Genomic DNA, 25,455 nt, shown 5'->3' with positions numbered 1-25,455 from the left:
ACAGCTATTTTATATATTAATAGATCACATGAAGAACAGATTGTCAGAGCTCCCAGAGAACGGACCTTGGACTCTTGTAAGAGTCTTACTAGAGTGAGTCAGCCACTCTCGGTTATATTCACCTGATATATCTCAACACATTACATGGCACAGGGCAGCCAGATAGGGCTGAGAATCTTAAAGCTGATACTACTTCAGTGCCAACTCGGATCACAGAAATTATATAAAAGAATTCAACAAAAAAAAGAAGTACCCATAAGAAGAGTCACCTTATTGAAACTATAGGTTGCTTTCCTTCCACCTTATTCCACCTATAATAAATTGGAAGTTCTTCTCCAAGTAATTTCAGTAGAACGTGCTCCTGACACAGAACTTTGGCTCATTCAACATTACATAATAATTTAACCAAGGCCTGCTACAAAGAAGCTGCTCACTAAATACAGAACTAATTAATTAATTTACTAACTAGAGAAATTAAATTAGGGAGGGAATGGAAAGAGAAGGTAGGGGAGAAAAGAGAGAAAAGGGGAAAGGGCAAGAAAAGGAAAAGGGGAAGGGAAAGTGAAAAAGAAAAGAACGCTAAATTGAAGTCCTGCCCCTCACTCCCACCTTAGGACTTTAGGCAGAGTTATACATTCCTACCAGCACAACCCGCACCAAGCCCCCAACATCCAAAAAAAAAAAAAAAAAAAACAAATCTCCCAAGAGCTTGGTCCTTTTTCTCCCATAGGACTGATATACAGAAAAACATACTTTAGACTGTCTCGACATACCCTACATCAGCCTACATCACGACTTCCCTTTCAGGGAGGCAGCCACGGAGAGGCAGCCGCACAGGGATCATCAGTACATTTAGCTAAGTTGCTCCCAAAACTCCTCTTTTCATACTTCTGGGACACGGAAGTAAAGATCCTCTTCCACTCACGTGTATTTAAGATACCTAGTATATCCTTGTGAGGATGATTAAAGACTAGCATGATATGGTGCACATTTTCAATCCAGCTGTTGAGCCAGGAGGGATAGAGGGCCTTGTCTCCAAGATGGCTAACTGCCCAGCTGGCAAAGATAATGGCCACTGGATACCTGTGGAGATTATCCTCTCTCTCCCAACTAGGGGTGCCCAGAATAATTAGGTTATATACACATATATACACCAGCCCATGTATTTTTAGTTCTCTGGTAACAGAACCCTCTCCCTTAAAACAGAAATCTATTGTTCAACTTTTATATATTTTCAAGAATTAATTATGTACACATATGTAGGTAACTACTTTAACAAACCCTTCAATGTTTTATTAGAGCAGCAGTTATAAAAGATCATAGACTACTACATAATTAGGACTCCTAGCATCCAATGATGAAGAAAAGACAAGAAAACAAAAAAAGCTACAATTATTTCAGTGTTTTTTAAACTAGATACCATCAATTACAAAATAACTATACAGTCTGAAGCAACAGCAGGTACATTCATATGCACTTGTTTTTTCAAGATACAAACTAAGTTAGGCTGCACAACCCCTCCCCAGCCCACAGCCCATACATTGGGGATCACTGGAATTAGAGTCTAAAAGAAATTACAGTACTGAAAAAACAAAGGACTGTATTTACTGAATGCTTTCCCTTATAAAGAATAATAAAAGTATTTAAAATGTGGATAGAGCAGTATAGCAAAGAAGAGTCCTGACACGCCTCTAGTAGACTCAAAGCCTCCAACTGCAAAACCACGTTAACAAGGTTTCCTGAATTTCCAATAAAAGGTCCAGTAGATACACAAAGCTGAAATAAATTAATCAAAGGTGCTTTTTAGAAGCTGTATTTTTCTAGTTATACATAATGTTTTTGTGCCTTAATAATAAATAACTGCAGGACTTCCCTGGTGGCACAGTGGATAAGAATCTGCCTGACAATGCAGGGGACACAGGTTCGATCCCTGGTCTCGGAAGATCCCACATGCTGCGGAGTAACTAAGCCCAAGTGCCACAACTACTGAGCCTGCGCTCTAGAGCCCATGAGCCACAACTACCAAGCCCGCATGATGCAACTACTGAAGCCCACGCTCTGCAGCAAGAGAAGCCACTGCAATGAGAAGCCCACGCACCGCAACAAAGAGTAGCACCCGCTCTCCACAACTAAAAGCCCGCGCACAGCAATGAAGACCCAGCCCAGCCAAAAATAAATAAAAAATAAACTAAAATTAAAATAGTAATTTAAAAACTGCAAAAAATCATAGTAAAGACTTTTTAAAACAAACGTTTAACCTAGAGGGATGGGATAGGGAGGATGGGAGGGAGACGCAAGAGGGAGGAGATCTCGGGATATATGTATATGTATAGCTGATTCACTTTGTTATAAAGCAGAAACTAACACACCATTGTAAAGCAATTATACTCCAATAAAGATGTTTTTTAAAAAAAGAGAGAGAAATAGATTATTTTCCTTATAAATGTTTCCATTTGACAGATAAATGTCTATTTTTAATTTACATATGTATCAGTCTCATTCCTAAACAAATACATATGTATGTATACATGTATATATAGATGACACACAAAAAGGAAAAGTATTCCCTTAAAAATAACTGATTAAAGCAAAATTTTTAAAGCTACCAAAGAATAAGACATCTAAATTTCTAATTACGTGAACTAAAAGAATCCATCAAGATATCAGAAAAAAAAAAACCAATCCTGGGCATTTTGAACAAATTTTTTTGTATCAGCATACTTACCCTGATTATTATTATTATTTTTTTTTGTGGTATGCGGGCCTCTCACTGTTGTGGCCTCTCCTGTTGCGGAGCACAGGCTCCGGATGTGCAGGCTCAGCGGCCATGGCTCATGGGCCCAGCCGCTCCGCGGCATATGGGATCCTCCCGGACCGGGGCACGAACCCGTATCCCCTGCATCGGCAGGTGGACTCTCAACCACTGCGCCACCAGGGAGGCCCCTGATTATTTTTTTAATTCAATTACATACCAGTAGAAGAAAGCATGTATAGCTATCATTCATCTATGAAAGGGAGGGTGAGAGTTATAAATTTATAAACATTTGCTTATTTTTTTTTAAATATAAGGATATACAGAAAAAGTTTTAAATGACGATCTATAAGGAATGGAGAAAATGGGGTAAAGGGGACAGGGATAAGAACTAGACACTCTGAAAATACCTTGCTCTGTAAATCTGACTTTGTTATCAGTATAAATATTTTATATATAAAAAGAATTTCAAAAGCAATCTCTAAATTTCAAAAGCAAAGTGAAATTTAAAAATCTAACTGAATATACTAACAATGTGGAATAACCACACAGAGAAAGCAAATCAACTGATTTTACAATATAGTAATTTTACTATGAATCATTGCTTCAGTAAAAAATAGTGTTGATAGTTCCACTAAAATGAACTAGGGCTACTGGAGGAATGGCTGATTCCAAGTCTGGAGCAGGAATTGAGTTTAAGATGGGCCTGGAACACTTTGCCATACCAAAAAGCCACCAAAGGTTACTAAGAATATGTCAAAACTCAGCAGACAACCTGAAGAGGCTTCACCTGGCTAAAGATGGAATCAGTAACACTGACAACTGCAATGTACTGGAGCACTTCAAATATTTGAGTTCATGAAATCATAGAAAGATTTTTAAATTTCATTGATCACCTTTGAAGGCTTCTAAAGAACCAGCTCTTTTTGAAAAGTGGTAGAGAATTAGGCATTTATCAGGGTAATCAGAGAGTTGACGAAAAATCGGTTTCTCTTTAAGGAAAAAATCCATAAGAAGAAGAAATGACAGAATATTGCCATATTGCAATCCCTAACATATTTAGGGATCTACCAATCTAACACGTGCAAGGGAGAGATGGAGTGGGGGGGCGAGAGAGAGAGGATGAAAGAGAGAGAGAGAGAGAGAGAATATGAACCAGACATTACATGCCTCTTGAAATAAAAATACACATCACCATCTATCAAAGAGTTTTGTGGGGGTGGGGTGGCGGGACTCGAACCTGAATCTGACTGAGGAAAAGCAGAAGACTGAGAAAATGTTACAATACATCATGGAGATGAACTTAGCAAAATTCAGACTGTGAGAAACACTAAAGGGCAAAAGACCCAATTCCTTCAACAAATAAAGGGCAAAGGGAAAAAAAATAAAGAGGAGGGAAGAGGAAGGTTGAGGAGAACCTGTAGGTTAAAACTGCAATATGTAGAGCTTATTCAACTTGATTTTAACAAATACAGTGGAAAAAGGAGATGAGGAGAGAAAGAAGGAAGAGAAACTGGGTAATTCCAAACATCTTCTGAATATTTAATGACATTAACAAGTTACTGTTTATCTTTTAGCTTAAATAATGAATGGTACCAGCTATTATGTTATAACAAAAAGAACCCTTATGTTTTAGAGATGCATGATGAAATATTTAAAGATGAAATCATGTATCCAGAATATGCTTCAAAATAATTCTGGAAGTGGACAGTAGAGGAAAAGTGAAAAAGGATATAGACAAAATATAATTAGCCATGAGTTGGTAAATGTCTAAGCTGGGCATGACAGAGGAAGTTCATTATACTAATCCTGCTACTTGTAATGTTCAAAATTTTTAACTAAAAACATTTTTTAAAACACACACAATAATCACAAAATTCACTTACATAGTAAATGCACTTGCATTTCTTAAGGAACCAATGCAGGAAATAAACAGCGCACAAACATGCTACATGTTCACAGCCCAGAGAATTAAACTGGGATTAAAAATTTCCTGTGATTAGTTGATAGTAGAGCAATATACACTTGGCTATTCAATTAAGAAAAAGATTCTTTTAAATATGGAACTACTGTGTGCATAATGACTTTTAATATCCTATTTTATGTGTGGGTTATATATTTATTTTATATAAGAATTACTGCCTTTCAAAATAATTATTTGGAGGGGTTACACTGATCCTATAATAATCAGATAACCATGTATTGGACTTTAGTTATACAAAGATGAATCAGGCAGTTTCTGCCCTCAAAACGCTCATAAACTAAAAAGGTAAAATACACATGTAATGATAACACAAATGTGGTAAGTGCTATAATAAAAAGTTACAAAGTGTTTGGGCAATACAAAAAAGATAAATCCTCCAGAGCTTAAACAGTATTGACACTCCTTTAAAATTGGTTTCCAAAGGCAGTTTTGCAGTTGAACAAGAAAAATCAATCTCTTTTCTTTTCAGTTACCCACTTCTTTCCATCAAAATGGTATTACCCGAAATTAATTACTCACTTGATTTACTAAAGTTTTGGTAATTTCCAAAAATAAAAATTCCAAGTGAACAAAGATTCACAACTGCTAATGCTACATAAGAGTGTGCCACAGGGGAAATAATCTTTCATGCAAAAGTAGGACAGCGATTATCATTTGTTTACTAAACTTCTAAGCCCAATGCTCAAGGCTATTTATACTTTTATGTGTAAATATATTTAAAGATTCCATTTAGAAATGACAACAAAGTAAGTTGTGAGAGATAAATGCACTATTCAAGAGTTTCCAAAAACTACACATAACCAAGTACAATCTTTTCAACAAATGGTGCTGCCACAGACATCCACAAAGAAAAAAATTAATCTAAGACACGGATCTTATACCTTTCACAAAAATTAACTCAAAATGGACACAGACCTAAATGTAAAACATAAAACTATAAAACTCCAGAAGAAAACTTAGGAGAAAACCTAGACGACTTTGGGTATGGTGATGCATTTTTAGATATAACACCAGACATAATCCATGAAAAAAATAATTGATAAGCTGGACTTCATTAAAATTAGAAGCTTCTCTGTACTCTGTACTTTCCTTTTAATTTTGTTATAAATCTAAAACTGCTCTTTTAAAAAAATCTTTAAAAAAACTACATATAATCACAAATACAAGATGATTTTACAACGGGAGAGAATGATAACAAGACAGCACCAGTCATGAATTAGAATAAACTGATATACCATCATAATCAATGCACAAAAGTATGAAACTCAATCGTCAAACTGCTCAAAATTCATTCAACTTTATTAAAATATAAAGAAACCTATTTTTACATAATGTTAAAATTAACTATTTAGGGGCTTCCCTGGTGGCGCAGTGGTTATGAATCCACCTGCCAATGCAGGGGACACGGCTTCGAGCTCTGATCCGGGAAGATCCCCCATGCCATGGAGCAACTAAGCCGGTGCACCACAACTACTGAGCCTATGCTCTAGAGCCCACGAGCCAAAACTACGGAGTCCATGTGCCACAACTACTGAAGCCCACAAACCTAGAGCCCCTGCTCCGCAACAAGAGAAGCCACCGCAATGAGAAGCCCACATACCGCAACGAAGAGTAGCCCCCTCTCTCTGCAACTAGAGGAAGCCCGCGTGCAGCAACGAAAACCCAATGCAGCCAAAAATTTTTAAAAATAAAATAAATTTTTAAAAAATGTGTCCTTTAAAAAAAAATTAGCTATTTAGATTCATTTCATAGATTTCATAATCTCTCATCTTAGAACAGGAAACAAGAGGTCAACATCTCTGATACAGAAAACCTTAAGAGAAACTATAAACATACATAAAATATGTATCATGTAATTAAGGAAAATTGTTTGATGATCAGAATTTTAGCTGACATAATACATTAGCACATACTTCAACTACCTCCACATAGACTCCCCTCCTCCCAAAGAAAATCACACTGTCTTTATTCAGGATACCTAGTGTATGAATTCCTCTCATAATCTACTCTAGTGTGGTCTAACATTCTAACATTTTGTGGCACAGTTTTTTAACTTTAATTTTTACTTGTGAGATCTAATTTTTAAACAAATGGAATTTATCTACAAGGGAAAGCTGTTGCTAAAAGGGAACATGCGCACTCAAAACTATGTAAGTTCCACTTGCAAGAATCATTACTTTTCCCTCCCATGGAGAACAAACAGAAAATCCAGAGGTCAGTTCCAACATATCTCCCTGATTTTCCTATGGAATGAGGAGATTTTCTATAAAAATTCTTTGACTCAACAAAAATAAATAAATACAGTAAGCCCTAACAAATTATACTTTGAGTACATTCAGTAAATCAGGTGTTCAGAACTTGAAACCCACCAAGTGACAGAAACATTATTATTCACGTGGGTTACATTCTGGTGGCAAGACACCAAAGCTGGGTGTGGGGATGGGTGTGTGTGTGTGTTTGTGTTTAATTTTGTACTTAAATATGCATGATATAATAATAGAAAAATATCCTAACTAAACACTCCAGTTTCAAGTCACTGATCATGGTACCCAGGATCAAAACCTCAGCAAATAAGGAACTGAAGATAGGGAGGATTCATTACCAGAATACTTACTGCAGATGGGATAGGAGTCAGCCCATCTGATTTCATGACCCTTTATTACTCAATCGTCCAAATCAAGAGATTGAGGCTGTCTCCTTTTCCACTACAGTCTTCTGAGGCTTCCAAGTCAAGTTTCCTCTCTTACCCTAATATGCAATAGAACCAAACACACCTCAAACATCTCAGTAGGTGATGATGGTTGGTCTTTGTTACAAAGAATTTAAGGTTTGAGAAAGGGATCAAAAACTGCCAGCATAGTATTTTTTTAATTCAATAAACATTTTTTTAAATCACATAAAAATCAGGATTTCTGACTTTTCTTGAAAAACAGAAAAAGCTGGCATCAGTGGAATCACCTCCCTGCAAGGCAATAATGGAATGAAGCTGAGTGGCAACAATCCCCATGAGAATGAGCCACAAACTCCTCGGTAGTGCCACAGTCCCAAAATTTGCTATTAGGTGTACCTGATGTGAGTCCAAGATGTGATTTATCACCATAACTTTACAGTTGTTTTAATGAAAGAAGCAAAATATTTATCTGTATCTATGTCACTATCAGAAGAGAAAAAACAAAAGATAAACCAAGAAAGTAATATGTTTACAAAATGGCAGACAACTTATTTCCTAGTGGAAGTAAAGTTAGAAATACATATCCCCATTTCATGAAGGGATGTGAATTCACATTAAGCGTTTCCTTTTCCCTAGTTTAGTCTGGCAACAGACACTTCAAAGAGGAATAAACTAATAGCCTCAAGAAGAATCCAGTGGAGTAAGGAATGGAAGGAACAAATAGGGGCTGCAAAGGGGAAATTTCTGAAATCTGTTAAAGTGGGAAAGAATAAAAGGAAATTAAAGAGATCAAAGAAAATTTCTACTGCTTTGCAAGTATACCAGATTATCTTTAAGCAGAAGAAAGCCTGCAACGCCCAGGATTCTGTTTTCACTCTCCTACAGTCTTACTATATATGCAATCCCTGAGTAATCTTGTTTTCTAATCTACCACTTTTAACTACCTCATAAGTACCATGACTTCCAAAACTGTGCCTCCAGCCCAGATGTATCTCCTGAATTTCTAACACTTATATTCAACAGCATACTGAACACTTCTGCCTGAATTTCTCATGGGTACCTCAAACTCATCATGTCTAAAATTAAATTCATTCCATACCCCAATTTCCTATATTCCCTCATTTAAATTAAAAGGAGGAGACGTCGACATAGAGAATGGACTTGAGGACACAGGATGGGCAGGGGGAAGCTGGTAAGAGTAGCATGGACATATATACACTACCAAATGTAAGACAGATAGCTAGTGGGAAGCAGCCGCATAGCACAGGGAGATCAGCTTGGTGCTTTGTGACCACCTAGAGGGGTGGGATAGGGAGGGTGGGAGGGAGACACAAGAGGGAGGAGATATGGGGATATATGTATGCAGATGGCTGATGCACTTTGTTGTACAACAGAAACTAACACAGTATTGTGAAGCAAGTATACTACAACAGAGATGTATTAATTAATTAATTAATTAATTAAGAGGAGGCATCACTGCCTATCCAATCACTGAAAAGAGAAGTCGTAAGAGTTACCTTGAACTGTCCTCTTAGAACTCTCACATCCAACTAATTAGTTATATTTTACATCTTAAATATCTCTTGGGGCCCTCCTCACCACCAAAGCCTTATACAAGACCTTCATTACAGCCTGCAAGCCTGCAAGACTACAGTTCCTGCCTCTCCTCTGTTACATCCTCCTCACTGCCAAAATGACTTCTGAAGAAAGATTCTGAAATACCTGTTTTTTTCATGAGTAGGACCTGTTCTCTTGCTTTTGTTCTCTAGGATGGATCACCTTTCCTCTCTAGCAAAATCTCTATCAAGTTCCCTTCAAGAACCAAATAAAATTTATATCTTCCATAAAGCGAGTCTTCCCTCATAGGCACCTCTCCCCCTTCCCAGATAGAATGTTCAGTCCTTGCATTCTCTGCCTCCACTACACTATTTAAAATTCTATAGTCATTATTTATGAATATCTGCTTTTTCTAAACTGGAAACTTCTTTCATTCATTGGTCAAACATTTATTAAAGTTTAGCATGTGCCCCCTATATAGCCAGGCTCTGCAAGTAAAGGATTGTTCTGGGCCGCAAGAAGCTCACAATCTTGTGGAGGAAGAGAATTACATACAAAATTATAAAACAATACAGTAAGAAAAATGATAGACATGCATCAGCTATTACAAGGCACTAAAAAGAAGGAGCAGGTAATCTGACCCAGCCCGAAGGGGAGGGGGGGCAGCAAATCAGAGGAAGCATCCTGAAAAAGGTAACACCTAAGATTAATTTCAGAGGATAACAGGACACAGCCAGGTGAAGAAGAGGGCAACTGATAAAGAGAAGACAACAGGAGTAGGCACTGAAGCAAGAAATAGTGTCCCATGGGGAAGCCACTGAAGGTTGTTTTTAAAAGGTAGATTGTGAGAAGCATATGGAATGTTCAAGTTAAACCATTCTATCAATTATGTGCAAGATTTGAAATAGGCAGGAAAACCTATGAAGAGCAATTACAGTCATACTATCTAAAAGCCAGAAACAGGTCAGAAGTAGTGGGGATGAACAGATGTCTGCATAGTGGAGAGGTATCTAGATGACCCGACCAATAGATCAATAGATTGCATGGAGCATGACAAAGAGCCATCATCACAGCTCTTTAAGCTTGAGTAGTACCTGGCTGAACAACTAGTCACCCCAAACAAGATACAAGAAAGAAGGTTGGGGGATGGTAAGTTTGTTGTTTTGCTTTGTGGATGAAGAAGTGAAGTTCAGTATGGGACATGTTCCGAGCAAAGATACATACAGATCTCAAGTGAAGACAGACAGCAAGCAAATGGATATAGTGATACAAGTTATTTTCAAGGGAATACTCAGGACTACTAATACATAGAATCAGAATTGATTACTACACAGTCATCTAAAAAAAATGGGACGGGCTTCCCTGGTGGCGCAGTGGTTGAGAGTCTGCCTGCCGATGCAGGGGACACGGGTTCGTGCCCCGGGCCGGGAAGATCCCACATGCCACGGGGCGGCTGGGCCTGTAAGCCATGGCCACTGAGCCTGTGCATCCGGAGCCTGTGTTCCGCAACGGGAGAGGCCAGCGTACCGCAAAAAAAAAAAAAAAAAAAAAGAGAGAATGAAGTAGATCATGAAGAGAGCAGTAAGTCAAGGATGAAACACTGGTAACATCATCATTTTAAGAGGCAGAAAGAGAATGAAGCTCATGAAGATGACTGAGAAGGTAAGCTTAGAAAGGTATAAAAAGAACCAGTAATGGATGGTGTCCTAAAAGAAAGAATGATCAACAGGTCCAAAACCAGGAGAACAGTTCAGTAAGATAAAAGCCAGTAAATGTCCAGAGGATTTGACAACTAGAAGGTAACTGTTGGTCTTACTGAGAGTGACATCTGTAGAGTAGTGAGTACAAACCAGACTGCAGTAGTTTAGGGGTGAGTGGGAACAGAGTTGTATATATGTTAGGCTCTAGGGAAGGATCCAATAAAGAGTACAAGTAAGATAAGGTATGACTCATAGGGCAGTAGGTGAAGGAATCAACTCAACAGTACAAAGAGAGTCTGACCTCTAATTAAATTTCATTAGAGACAGCTCAGCTTCCAAAGCATCGAATTCTTTAAAGGCAGAGAAAATACCATATTCAACTTTATCTGCCCATAGCTAGCAAAATTCCTGGAGCATAATACAAACTCAAAGATTCTGTGATATGCATGAATGACCAAGGGCAGCGGGAGCGGCGGGGGGGAGACACACTAAAAAGAAATACTCCCTAGAAGCATGTATCTCCTGTATCTCCACCCTTGAGAGTTACTACTTCAAAGATTTATTTACATTTAATGAACTTAAAAACGCACAAATATATGGGATATAGAGTGATATACCATGATAATGTCTGTTGTCTTTGCCATTCAATATAATATCTATTTAGTAGTTTACTAAACAACTAAAAATGAAATAAGTAATTGCTACATACTATAAAAGGTATGTGCCTATCCCATCTTCTCATCCACAGCCCTGAGAATGTTATCACTCTATCTACTGCCCTATCCCCAACCTTGTCTACACCAGGAATGTATACCTGACACAGAGACAGCCAATGCATATTTTGGCTGTATACTAAGGCAGACAATGCATACTTTGTGAGACTGGGTGGGCTCCATCAGTGATCTGAGCTAGACCCTCTTTCAGTAATTTGAAAAGTTAAAAACTGTTGCCAGCCAACGGTGGAAACTGAACCTGAAAAAGGATATATATGTTCTGGGGCTGGAGTAGCCATTTTAAGGGGACATACAGGCCAATCGGTAAGCAAGGAAGCTAACTGAGAAAACTGAAATGAGGCAGATACACTCTGAAAAGCCAAGATGAGAGACTCTGTGCTTCCCTGAAAGAGAGAGAACTGAGACTTTGGTCAGCTTTTTAGTTCCCACAGGACAAGCTACATTCCATTTTACTTCCCTGGATTTTCCTTTTTATGTGAGGTAACTGGAGTATATTTCTATTCCTTACAATCAAGAGTCACAGCTGGTAGAATTCCTAAACAAGATTACATAAATGCCAACAATACAGAAGTAGTTTTTGTTTCTTTAAGTCTAAACAGATACTACACACTGTAACACAAAAGTAGTTAGGGGGCTTCCCTGGTGGCGCAGTGGTTGAGAGTCCACCTGCCAATGCAGGGGACACGGGTTCGTGCCCCAGTCCGGGAAGATCCCACATGCCGCGGAGCGACTAGGCCCGTGCGCCATGGCGGCTGAGCCTGCACGTCCGGAGCCTGTGCTCCGCAACGGGAGAGGTCACAACAGTGAGAGGCCTGCATACCGCCAAAAAAAAAAAAAAAAAGTAGTTAGGAATTCTAATCCTAGCTGGTTTCTACTCCTAGCTCTGCTCAAAGATCATGTGAACCTGAGCAATCAAAATGTCTCTCAACCTTTGTTTACACACTTCTAAAAGGAACTGGATTATAGACTTCTTATATATACTTCAATGGCTTAAAAATTAACTTGAGATGATAGTGTGAGGGGTGTGTGTATGTGTATATACAACAAATTCAAAGATATACTCAAAGCAACTCTGGAAGTCTTTCATGAATTTCTGTAACTGCAAGAAGAATGTAAACTTGGAGTATAAAAGGGCTCTTTCCTAAAACCCTTAACTGGATTATATGTAATAAATTATTTTTCTATTGAGATCATCACTAAGGCTACCAGAAATCCAAAAAGCAGTACCTGAAAAAAATGTAGTATCTATGTGAAAATATGAAACTGCCATTCAGGACAAAATACTCATCTATTACACTGCCTCCCTTCTTGGACTTCTTAAAAATGCCTACCTACTATGGTTTAAACCATCTTCTGAGGGACTCCTTAAGTACAGACCACCATGCTCTGAATTATAAGAATGACCCCCACCACACTGGGCCACAGTTACAAGGGTGGATTTCTAAGGCTGGTTTACTGGTCTGTTAGACAGCCTGACAGAATAGCTCTATCAAATAATATAGGTAACCCAGAGTAAATGGTGACTCTGATCTGGCCAATAATGTCTTCTCTTGGGACTGTCAGTTGATGGTGATGGGAATAAAAGCAGCAGTGAGGCAGTAACGGAGTCAGTCAGGATGGCACAGCACCAGCACAGGCACTTACAAAAGCCTAATGCTAGGAGTGTCACAGGTTACCCACGTAGCTAGATCTGTATTATATATATTGTACATGACCTTCTGGTGGCCAGATATGTGTTGTATCCATAACTCCAGTCTACATCTAAATCTATCTGAAACCATGCAAGGCAGCCGCTTCTGTTGTATTGTGAAGTCTGGCTATCTAATAAGGCTTTTCTTTCACTGATTTCACCACTACCTTATAATAAAATTCTTGTCGACTAAGGGATTATTCCAGAATTCCTCTGTGCCTTACAGCCTTAAAAAAAAAAAAAGTCTATCATACCTAATACTTTTCAAAAAGCTAAATGCATTCTATGTACCTTTTAATAAGTCTGTATCTTCTAAAACTAAAGAAATAAAAATAATGACCTTCTGATTCTTTCCTCAGTACTACAGATGTAAGTTTATACTGTTTTATCTGTTAACAGAAAAACTCAATTAGATCTTCCAGAGCTGACATTAGCTTCTTAACATTTTTTTCTTTCTTGGCAAACATAATTTAGTGAGGGTCATTTTATGATAAAAAAAACAAATTAAAAAATGAAATATTGAAAGAAATAGGCAGACTTCAATAATGTCAGAAGGTCATTATTTAGTCCAAACTAAATCAAAATTAGCCTTATCTAAAAAACCTCAGATATCTGGTGACTATTTAACCTATCTTAAGCCATTTGCTTTAAATTTTCTACAGTATCCATTTATCAAGTATAATACAAGGCACTATTTTCATAAAGATGTTACAGTGATAGGATGGCCCCCAAATGTAAAGAGACTCAGAAAACAATTCCCAAACCCTTCACAAAAGTAGAAGACAAAGAAATGTGACCTGCACTAAAGTCAGTTAAAACCTATAAATAACTTCTTGAAGGTTCCCAAGACTATTTGTGTTACTGTTCTTCCCTATTTTTTATTTTTCATTATTTTCATTGTCTTGCATAGTAAGGAGATTTACATTTACTTAGACCTCTAAAACCATTCTCTGGGTTCTATGAACATAAATATAGTGAGAGAAAAGAAATGAAGGAGCACAACTTCACTTCAGTTTGAATGAAATGAACAAAGCAAAATGATATTCAATAAACAAATAAACCACTGGAACAAAGATAAACAAACCCGTTTGAAAAATCTACTGTATAAAATGTACTAAATAAGAGTTGACATCCTAAAAAAACAGCAACAAAAAACTGATCTTTGGCTCATTTTCTTTCTCAAGTCACCATGATCTTACATAGGAGAGTAGAATGGAAACAAAAAAACAAACAAAACTGGGGATATGTAAAATGGTACAGCCACCGTGTAAAATGGTTTGACAGTTACTCAAAAATTTAAACATACAATTACCATATGACCAAGAAATTTCACTCCTAGGTATATATCCAAAAAGACTAAAAACTCAAACAAATACATATACATACATGTTCACAGCAGCACTATTCACAATAGCCAAAAGATGAAAACAGCCCAAATGTCCACTAATGAATGAATGGATAAACAAATTGTGGTCTCTACTTACAACAGAGTATTTATTATACAATCATAAAAAGGAAGGAGGCAGTACTGATATATGCTACAATATGGATAGCACATTATGCTAAGTGAAAGAAGCCAGGCACAAATGGTCAAATACTGTATGATTCCATTTATATGAAATACCCAGAAAAGATAAATCCATAGAGACAGAATGCAGAATGGTGGCTGTCAACGGCTGGGAGGAGAATAAAATGGGAAGCAAGTGTAATTCGGGGTGATGAAAATGTTCTGAAACTAGATAGGGGTGGTGGCTACACAACTTTGTGATTGTACTAAATGCCAATAAATTGTTCACTTTAAAATGGTAACTTCATGTTATGTCAATTTCAATTTCACCTCAATGTTTTGAAAACTTAAAAAAAAAACTGGGTCAGTTGTTAGAAGACACAATTTCTACACCCAGGTTCTAGGCCAGCCGCTTATAGCTGACCTCTCTGAGCCTCAATTTCTTCATCTGTAAACGTGTTGGGAACAGATGATATCCAAACTTCCTCTCATTAACTGGTGCTCTGTATCTGCAGCTCTGAATTTTTAAAGAATTGTATCATATAGGAATATATCTGAAAAACAAAGCATGAAGTACTGGTTAATGTTCTCAGCAAGTTTTACAGGAAAGTCATTAGAAAGTTTAACAAAATTGCTTCTCCTAATGACTTTAAATAAAGTGGACATAAACATTAAAAGGCACATCAATGAAGGCAACTCTGCAAGAAATCTAACGTGTTCTAAGATTGTAATTTTCTAGTAGTCAAGCTATATCCAAGGATACAAATTAGAGAATCTAACCACAATTATAAATAAACAAATACATAGATGAAATTTGAGAATCTAAAAGAAAGACTGGATTAAATAACTCTTAGGCATTTTCCCCTAATATCAATTCTTTGAGGCTTTGAGAGGTGCTGAGAATCATATAATCTGCGGTCACTGAATGTGGGTAATCTATATTTCGATTTAGAGTTAATCTATATACACCTAAAAATAAGGTAAACCATAAAAACTAAAGAGCTTAGCTAGTGTTCTCACGACGCTACTTCTACAAGTTAGCAGACTAAAGCCACATAAGCAAGCCAAAATTTTCCTCAGGAAGCAGCTTTGGATATACTCTAACATAATAAATGTTGAGCTGAGTTATCAGATTTTACCACCATACAGTATAGCAGAAATAATTTTGGCCTAGAAAATTTAAGCCAAATGATGTCAGCTGCCACAGCCAAAGAAAAATCTTATTAACGTTCCTATCTATGAATAGTCTAAATCTGTATTGGCAAAACTAAACTATGAAATGTCCCCACAAATGACTGAGAAAACTGACTAGCTGTGCAGAGTTTTTTAATAAATATCAACTGACTTTTAGAAAAATGAGAACCATTCATACCCACCTAAACATAGGTAAATCAATGAATGCAATCCAAAAAGAGAAAAGGAAAACAAGCACCATTTAGCATAATTGCTCCTCAGTTTTCATCTTGCTAATAAGCACATCTGAAAACTATGAATACAAAAGATACATATAAAAAAATACATGTCACAACCCAGCATTAAAAGCATCCTTTTGATGTAACCTAAATCCCTATGACCCATCATAGGTATCATATGCTTGGTGTCACAACCTCAAAAAGTTACTTTTACTTTCATAACTCAAACACACGTGAAATAAAGTCACTGTATACAAAATCATCTAATTTAAAAAAGTACAAAAGCTTTAATCATGGACATACATTTTGCTCAGTAAGGGCATATGGGTTTTAATTACTAGTTGACATGATATACTGTAATTATGCAAAAGTATATTTTCCACTAAGCATATAATTTTCTTATTTCTACATCAGGCTATTACCAAATTTACTACTTACCCTATTCTGACAAAAAATGTATTAAAAATTTTTGATAATGTTTTTGAATGAACTCTTCATTCAAAAGTAATTCCACAGTTCATTTGCATAACTAGGGTGGCTCTTGAACTCTGCAAGTATTATACTTTAAAACGCTTTCTTTAATTTAAAAGAAATATAAATTTTCTGCACTCCATTGACAGTGATATCTGATGTTCTCATCTTCCAAGTTTAACAATGCAAAAAAATCAAGTTACATGTCAAATTAATCAAATGAGTTGCAGTAAACCCATTTATTCTGACAACAAATTTGAATCAGTGTAACAATTATAAATTTCTAGTCTCATATATAGTTTATACTTTAGGCTGAACGGTTTCTTTGTGAAACTGACTTCAATTCTCTATGCATAAAATTCTAACGTATAAATAAGGGAAGTTTGCATAGATAATATACAAGGTCCCTTTTCACTGTTTCTAAGTCTATACCATTTCTTCAATGTTGAAAAAAATCTGGAATTGGGCAATTAAAATTGTTCCTGAAAAGCATCAAGTATAAAAGTAAAGAAATAGCAAAGGCTTTGCCATTGTTAGGTACAGCAAAGTGTCAAACTCACACAAGCAAGCACGCTGGAGTGAGCAGAGCTATGCTCTGCAGACCTAACCAAGACTTGACACTCCAGAGCCTCCTCCTGCCAGTGTCAGGACAAAAGAGACCAGGCCCCTAACCACTCACCTAGGAGCCTGTGGAACAGCAGCATGAAACTCTGGGCCTCTCCATGGATCTTATGCAACCAATCCAAACCCCTTAACAAAGAGAAGAATACAAAGCTAGGACTTCCTATTAAGTTCAACCCCAGGTCTTAAACTGACTCCTGAGAGCCACTCACCCAATTCCCAACTTTCATCCACCATGGGACTGCAGAATGTATTTTCCAGACTAATTGTGAACCCACTATGCCCTGTTATCTTTGGTCACTACCAAAAGATAAATTTATTACAGTTATCAGTCCTCTCCTGTACTCTAACCACTGTACTGTTCTTGTTTTTTCCTCCTTTATCCAACCTCCCACTGCTTACCTTCCTCCCAAAACCTCCCTCTAGGTTTACTCTGCTCCAGGGTAAAAATAAATGGATCTATATCATCAACGATTTCACTGTTTGCTTTAAGTAAAAGCTGCTTCTCCTGCCTCACTCGCAAAGGTTGCTTATTCTTTCATTTATCATGTACTCCAACTTCATGATGCAGGGTCATGTTCCTAACCGTAACTCCCAGCCAGCTTCCCGTAAAAAAACAAAAAACAAAAAAACAAAACCCTGCCACTGTGCAATTGCTGCACATTAGAATTCCCAGGGGCATTTTAAAGCCCCACTGCCCAGGTTACACCCCATACAAATTAAATCTGAATAGCTGAGGATGGGAGCTAGCCATTAGAATTTCCAACGTGCAGCAAGGTTAGGGTAAGCACATTAGTAGTTTGTAAAGTTCCCTAGGTGATTCCAATATGCAGTCACAGGCGCAAACCACTGATCCCCAAGGCGCTCCTAATCATTCACTCAAAACTCTTGACATGCTTCTGTCCTAAGTACTACATAACCTTGAATTATTTCAACATGTATCCACCCAACATTCTTTTTCTTTCTTTTTTTTTTTTTTTTGGCCATGCCGTGCAGCTTGTGGGATCTCAGTTCCCCAACAAGGGACTGAACCCGGGCCACAGCAGTGAAAGCACCCAATCCTAACCACTAGACCACCAGGGAACTCCCAACACTCTACTTTTAATATCATAAGCATTTCACCTCCACCAACATTCACTGCAAGTCCATTTAGCCACTTTAAGACCACATTCCAGACTTCATCACCCTGTCTTCTCTGAATGGGAAATGTGAAAATTAACTATCTTACTCTCCGATCACAATCTTCCAGTTCTAAATTAGTTAAACCTACTGCATCTATTTTTCATTATCATTCAGAATTGCAGACACTTAATTCTACTTTCTCCTTACTTAGCCCACTTCTGCATTCACTTCCCTATCTAGACTGGACTCCACAGTTCACCATTTCAACCACTCTCTTGCCAATATCTTCATTTATCACATTACGATGAAATTGTCTATTTATTTTCCTGTATATACCATATACCTAAGTCTCATGAGATCATAAAATGTATATGCTGTATTCATTGATGTATTCCTGTTGACAAGTATAACATCTGGCACATCCAGTATACTCTGAGTAAGTATATATCAAATCCACAGATCTTCTCAGTAATCATCTAAATCAATGTGATATACACATCAATATTTTTTCCTAGTGATAATCTTCACCAGATTACCTTCCTTTCTTATCATTAATTGGCATCTTAATACTTTAATTTCACTTGCCCTTTGTTTCTGTGTCAAATCAATTCCGTAAGCACCTATCTGTATGGCAGAGGGAAGGGGAGAAGACAGGAGTATAAAGTGTAACAATAAACACTACTGGAAAAATTAGATAAACACTTGAGAAACTTATAAAAGTGGGAAAAGATAATTTACAGCACCACTTTTAAGAGTAATTTTTTGAACTTAATGAAAATTTTCTCTCATGTGTATTAAATATAAAGAAAGGTATAGAAGTATGTACCCAGACTGCTTTTAAAACAGAAAAAGCAAATTCTTTCATTTCTTACTAAATACACTTCTGCACTGGTTTACTTTTCAAGCAGCATGAACTTTTTAAAAAATATATATTGCAAATAATACTTTATTCTTTTTAGATTACACATACCACTTTTCCTACAAAAGACACACCATATCCTTAACTCATTTTATTTACATTCAATTAACAGTCATTTAAAATGTTTAAGTGAATACACTATTATGGATGTTTATTTCTATCAAGCAATGATCATAAAGGCTGTCATAAAATCTGTACTCCAGCAAGTGAAAAACATGAAACTAACATCCTGTTTAAGAAAGCAAGACAAAACAATTGGTCAAATTATGGTAATAACGAGGGACTAGCTTAACACACATAACCTTTAAAATGAACTGGAAAATCTTAAAAAACAGATATGTATTTGTATATTGTCAAAGTTTAATTAGGTAGTAAATAAAATTTTTAAAACGTTAATAAGTATAAAAGAAGGTGGAGATGATGAGAGCAGACACATTGCTGCAAGTGACTATGAAGAGGCAGCGGGACCATAATCAGAGATGATCCTCAAGAACATCATGACTGAGCTATGATTCCTGGACATGTAGTGTTGCTGAAAGAATAAGCCGGCCTAGTTAGGGATCTGCAAAGTCAAGACCCAGAGACTCAGAATGTGCCGGGAGAAAAAATAATGGATAAGCACACCAATAATCATGAAATAATAGAGCCAGGAATTCAGGAGAAGGTAAACAGATTATTACAGACAGAGAGGGCAGGACTAGAAATAAATAGTCTCTGCTTTTGGAGGATTCCTCCTCCTCTATTGGGTGCGGTTAACCGTTAAAACACTCAAAGCATGGCAACTGAGGATTGGAACACTGCAAAATTTTAGGTTACTGTAGCTAGCTACTCCACTACTGAGCAGAGTGGTTTTTAATTACCTAGCACTGCTACAATGTAAACCAAATGCCTCATCACCCTCAAATTCTCAGTAAAGTCTTCTATCATCACACACACACCTAAATATGATAATAAAATTTAAGAAAAAAAATATTTTTTCAAAATTCAAGTTGGGGAAAACTATAATGGCTTAATTTCAGCTCTATTTTTATGTATTTAGTTTGTCTTGTTTATGTGATCCTTGATACCATTTCCTGAAGCTAATTAGAGAAAATGTATTACAAAATTTAAATATCTTTTGACACAAAAAGCACAGTCAACAAAAGAAAAATAAATTGGACTATGTCAAAATTTTTAAATGCTGTGCTGCAAATGATACCCTCAAGAAAATGAAAAGCCAACCCAAAGAATGAGAAAAAATATTTGTATATCATATACCTAATAATGAACTTCTACCTGGAATATACAAAGAACTGTTAAAACTAAGAGGGACTTCCCTGGTGGCGCAGTGGTTGGGAGTCCACCTGCCAACGCAGGGAACACAGGTTCGATCCCTGGTATGGGAGGATCCCACATGCTGCAGAGCAGCTAAGCCTGTGCGTCACAACTACTGAGCCTGCGCACCACAACTACTGAGCCCGTGTGCTGCAATTACAGAAGCCCACGTGCCTAGAGCCCATGCTCCGCAACAAAAGAAGCCACCACGATGAGAAACCCGTGAACCACAATGAAGAGTAGCCCCCGCTCGCTGCAAAGAGAGAAAGCCTGCGCATAGCAACGAAGACCCAACGCAGCCAAAAGAATATATATAAAAATAAATTAAATAAATAAAAACTAAGAAATAAATAATCTAATTTTTAAATGAGCACGAGATTTGAGTACACATTTCTCCAAAGAAGATAATATAAGTGGTCATAAAAAGCATATGAAAAAATGTTCAACATTATTAGACATTAGGAAAATGCAAATCAAATACACTACAAGATATCACTTCTCACCCACCAGATGGCTATAATCAAAAAGACAGATTGTAACAAATATTCTTGAGGATGCAGAGAAATTAGAAGCCTCCTATATTGCTGGTGGGAATAAAAATGGTGCAGTACTTCTGAAAACAATTTACAGTTCCTCAAAAGGTTAAACATAGAGTTACCATATGATTCAGCAGTTCCATTCTTAGTATATACCCTAGAGAAATGAAAACATGTCCATACAAAAACGTGTACACAAGTGTTCATAGCAGCATTATTGATAATGGCCCAAAAGTGAAAATAACCCAATATCCATCAATGAATGAAAGAATACACAAAATGTGGTGTTTCTATACAATGGATTACTAGGCAATAAAAAGAAATTTTAAATACTGATGCATGCTACAATATGTATGAAACTTGAAAACATGTTAAGTGCAAGAAGCCAGTCACAAAGACCACACACTGTATGATTCCATTTATATAAAGTGTCTGTAAGAGGCAAATCCATAGAGACAGACTTGTGATGATAGCCTGGGGCTCAAGGCAGGGAAGATCTAGGAGTGACAGCTAAAAGGTAAGGGTTTTTCTGTTTGAGGGTAATGAGTTCTACAACTTACTGTGGCAACAGATGCACAACTCTGTGAACATACTAAGAGCCACTGAACTGTATTCATGTATGGTATATAAATTACATGTCAGTAAAGCTGTTTTTTAAATTACTACTTACTAAACAACAAAGAGAAGTAAAATAAATAAGCAAAAGAGGCTAAAGTCCAGACACACAGATCAATGGAACAAAACAGATTCGAGATAAAAACAATTCTAGAAATAAGTATCTAAAAAGATAAAGTGCAGAAAAGGCACTATCTTTACTGCAGTGGTTCTCAGCCAAGGGCAATTATTCCCCCAGGAAACACTCAGCAATGTATGGAGACATTTTTGGTTATCAAAATGGGGGGGTAGGTATCACAGAGGCTAAGGATTTTGCTGTGTGCATCCTACACAGCATCCTAATGCACAAGGTAATCATCCACAACAGTGAAGAGGAGAAAGAGGATGACAAAGAGGAGGAGGGACTTCCCTGGTGGCGCACTGGTTAAGAATCCGCCTGCCAATGCAGGGGACACAGGTTCGAGCCCTGGTCCAGGAAGATCCCACATGCTGCAGAGCAACTAAGCCCTTGTGCCACAACTACTGAGCCTGCGCTCTAGAGTCTGCGAGCCACAACTACTGAGCCCAAGTGCCACAGCTACTGAAGCCCACGCGCCTAGAGCCCGCGCTCTGCAACAAGAGAAGCCACCACAATGAGAACCCGCGCACCGCAACGAAGAGCAGCCCCCACTCGCCACAACTAGAGAAAGCCCATGCACAGCAACGAAGACCCAACGCAGCCAAAAATAAATAAATAAATTTTAAAAATATAAAAAAATAAAATTCAAGCATGTCCTGAACCATTATTTTACACCGACTCTCAAGTAGACTTTTTAAAAAAAAGGATGTGGAGGGGATGGGCAAAATTCTGCACACATATCTAAGGAATCAAATAAAAGTGATTTATTAAGATTTAAAAATTCAATTTATCGGGCTTCCCTGGTGGCGCAGTGGTTGAGAGTCCGCCTGCCGATGCAGGGGACGCGGGTTCGTGCCCCGGTCCGGGAAGATCCCACATGCCGTGGGAAGGCTGGGCCCGTGAGCCACGGTCGCTGAGCCTGCGCGTCCGGAGCCTGTGCTCCGCAACTGTAGAGGCCACAGCAGTGAGAGGCTCGCGTACCGCAAAAAAAAAAAAAATCAATTTATTAGAAAAACCTGAAGTAACTAAACTGACACTAATATCTTAGTCCTTGGTACCCCTTAAGAATCTGGTGTAGATTTTGTAGGTATTAGTATTCAGATAACTTTCAAGGTATATTCTAGACTTGGTACAGGTTCAGACAAATTTCCTTCATGTTCCTGAAGGCTGTACAGTAACAACTCCACATCAAAACAATGACCCTGAAAGTACTACAAGATGCTCTTAATTCACAATAAAAAATAAAGCTCAACATTGTTCTGTGTTAACTCTGAGATTATGAGGCTTTTTAATCAAGATAAATTCAGACAAGAGGTATACAATCACAAAGTGAAATTACACTGAATTGTATTATTTAAAAATATATATAAACTGTTGTATACATTCGCCTTTTAAATTTTTAAGCAATGGAAAGTATTTTTAAACCCATTAAGTGGAGTATAACTTTAAAAATAAAAGTTAAATTATTGTGGCCTGTTTAATTTGCTGGAGGGGGGAAGGAAAGGGTGAAGGTTAGGGGAAAAAACTGAGAAAGCAAGCACGCCTACAGACATAGAGGAGAATAATAAAAGAGGTGAGGGAAAAAATCAACACATCCGCAAAGCAACAGCGACAAGGGGAAAAAAATAAGTATAGTAAGGAAAATAGAGACAGACACAGATTCATCCACAAAGGACCTTGATGGCAGAATCTTCAGCTAAGTAAAATGTTATTATCACATGAACACTCCACTCTTTGAATATAACAATTTATTGTACTATTACATGAATGCAGATAAGCAGCTCCTGAATAAAGGAACTGAATTTACATTCTTAATACCCATATTTAGATGTATAAGTACAAATCTTATTTGTAATAACTTAGCCCTAAGTCTTTTTCTTAACCTACTACACACACAGTATACTAATACGAATCAAGCTAACTACATAATTTTTTTAAACAAAGGACTTTAACATTCCTCATCTTTCTATTCCCTATAAAAGGAACAATTCAAGAGAAAAGCTTAAATAAATTCTGAGCTACTTTACATAAAGCTTTATCAAATTGACAAGAACCTTAGTACTTCCCATAGCAGAAAACTACACAACACTGGCATTTTTTTAAAGCATAATATGAGATTATACTACAACTTTTCCCTTTCACTTCATCTATGGTAAAAGCTTTAGTGGGCAGAAGAAATTATTGGTCAGTCAAAAGTTCTAGTTATGACCACAGTATGCAAGTGTCACCTCTCGATTTCCTCCTGATATTTAGTCTAGATCTAGCTCTTAGTGCAATACTAAATTAGAAAGTTAATAAAAACTGAAAAAGTAAGGGAAGAATTAGATCATCTGCATCAAAGGGGATTATTTTGTTTAATTTGACATTTTAAAACTTCCTCAATAAAACAAAGACAGAATACAAAAAACTTCAATCACATTCTAAGTTATAAAAAATAAACCACTTGTTATTTATTTCTGAGGAAACAATAATTAAAATCTAGTTACTTCTTGAGTTTTATTGTGGGAAATACTGTGTGCAGTACTTAACATGTTATTTCACTTAATACTTAGAACAACCCTATGGGGTATCATTAATTTAAAAGTTACACAGACGAGAAAACTGAGGCTCAAAAAGGTTAATAACTTTCTAAGGTCAAAATACTCTGAAGTGACAAAACAGATTCAAATCCAAATAATCTGACACCAACGGCCACTCTTAACCAAAAACATACACTCTTCTTCAGAAACTAAGAATGTCCAATTTGTGATTAGAAGATATATATGTGGCAGGGTGGGGGGGAGAGAGAGGGGAGACAGAGATAGAGATGATTAACAACACTCTGAGTCCCAGTACAAAGACAATCTCACTAACTTCTGTAGTTCTATAAATCTTGCATTAGTGCCTATTATTTGATTGAATATTCTGAGCTATCAGATATTAACTGGTAGAGTTTTCTGGTTCAAAAAATATATTTTTATAAATTATAAAATATTCTTAAGCCTAATTGATTTTTCTAAAATTTTTATATAATCAACACACCCACTATTTGTAAAGTCCATTATTTCAGTTTCTTTTTCTGTACCTTTGTTGTGTTCCACCTTTCAAGTTGTCGCCAACCTCCCTCTAGACCACTTCCTCTTATTCTGCTAACTCTTACCAGGATTAGACTACTGCAACGGTTTGAGTGTTGAGCACTTAGGTAGTACTCAAGAAAAAGCATCTGATGTTAGTAATGAACACTGGACATTAAAGTAGCTAGTTATACTAACAGTTGTGATCTGACTAAACACCCTGAGGAAAGTTCTGAGGAAGAAAAAATGCCCCCTCAAATAATCTCAGGAAGAGAAATCAAGAACAAATTCTAAAGTATAATATTATGACTTGGAGAAACATTAGATAACACATAATATCATAGTATCTTAAAATTAGACCATTATTTCCCAAAATCTATGTAATAACTAAACTGAGGTGAAATTTTATTTCAGACTTAACTCTTCCATTAAAACTGTACAACTTCAGTTTTATAACTTCCAAGCCTCAAATGATCGTGAATCCAAGAGCCATTCTCCATACATGGTCTGTTGTCACACAACTCTGGCCTGAAAACAAAAGATGTCACAATACAAAGAATCACAGACTCGCTCACCTGCCAAACCACAGCCAGGCTAAAGATAGCTCCAGGGTTCCAAGAGCAAAACCAATTCAGGTTTAAATTGAGTAACATTCAAGGACTCTCCAATAATGCAGGGC

The 25,455-nt window shown here is 37.0% G+C and overlaps 1 protein-coding gene across 5 annotated transcripts in view; it reads right to left on the bottom strand.

Moving 5' to 3' along the window:
• The window catches only part of SNX13 (sorting nexin 13), a 142,844-nt gene that overhangs the window by 108,674 nt on the left and 8,715 nt on the right, over positions 1-25,455 (bottom strand). For 2 of the 5 annotated variants that reach the window (XM_082631595.1, XM_082631598.1), the window contains exon 2: positions 15,020-15,149. The exons of 1 other annotated variant lie outside the window; for it this stretch is intronic. In XM_082631595.1, the coding sequence (XP_082487721.1) occupies positions 15,020-15,043 (24 nt within the window). In that variant the 5' untranslated portion in view covers positions 15,044-15,149. Of the gene's footprint in view, positions 1-15,019; positions 15,150-15,971; positions 15,987-17,157; positions 17,229-17,501; positions 18,385-25,455 lie in introns of those variants that run through there. 2 more of the 5 variants (XM_082631596.1, XM_082631597.1) reach the window with 2 other exon arrangements.

Source organism: Mesoplodon mirus (genome assembly GCF_964341445.2).
Source record: "Mesoplodon mirus genome assembly, chromosome: 9".
Classification (NCBI taxonomy): Eukaryota; Metazoa; Chordata; class Mammalia; order Artiodactyla; family Ziphiidae; genus Mesoplodon; species Mesoplodon mirus.
This window is presented reverse-complemented; position numbering and strand designations above follow the sequence as displayed.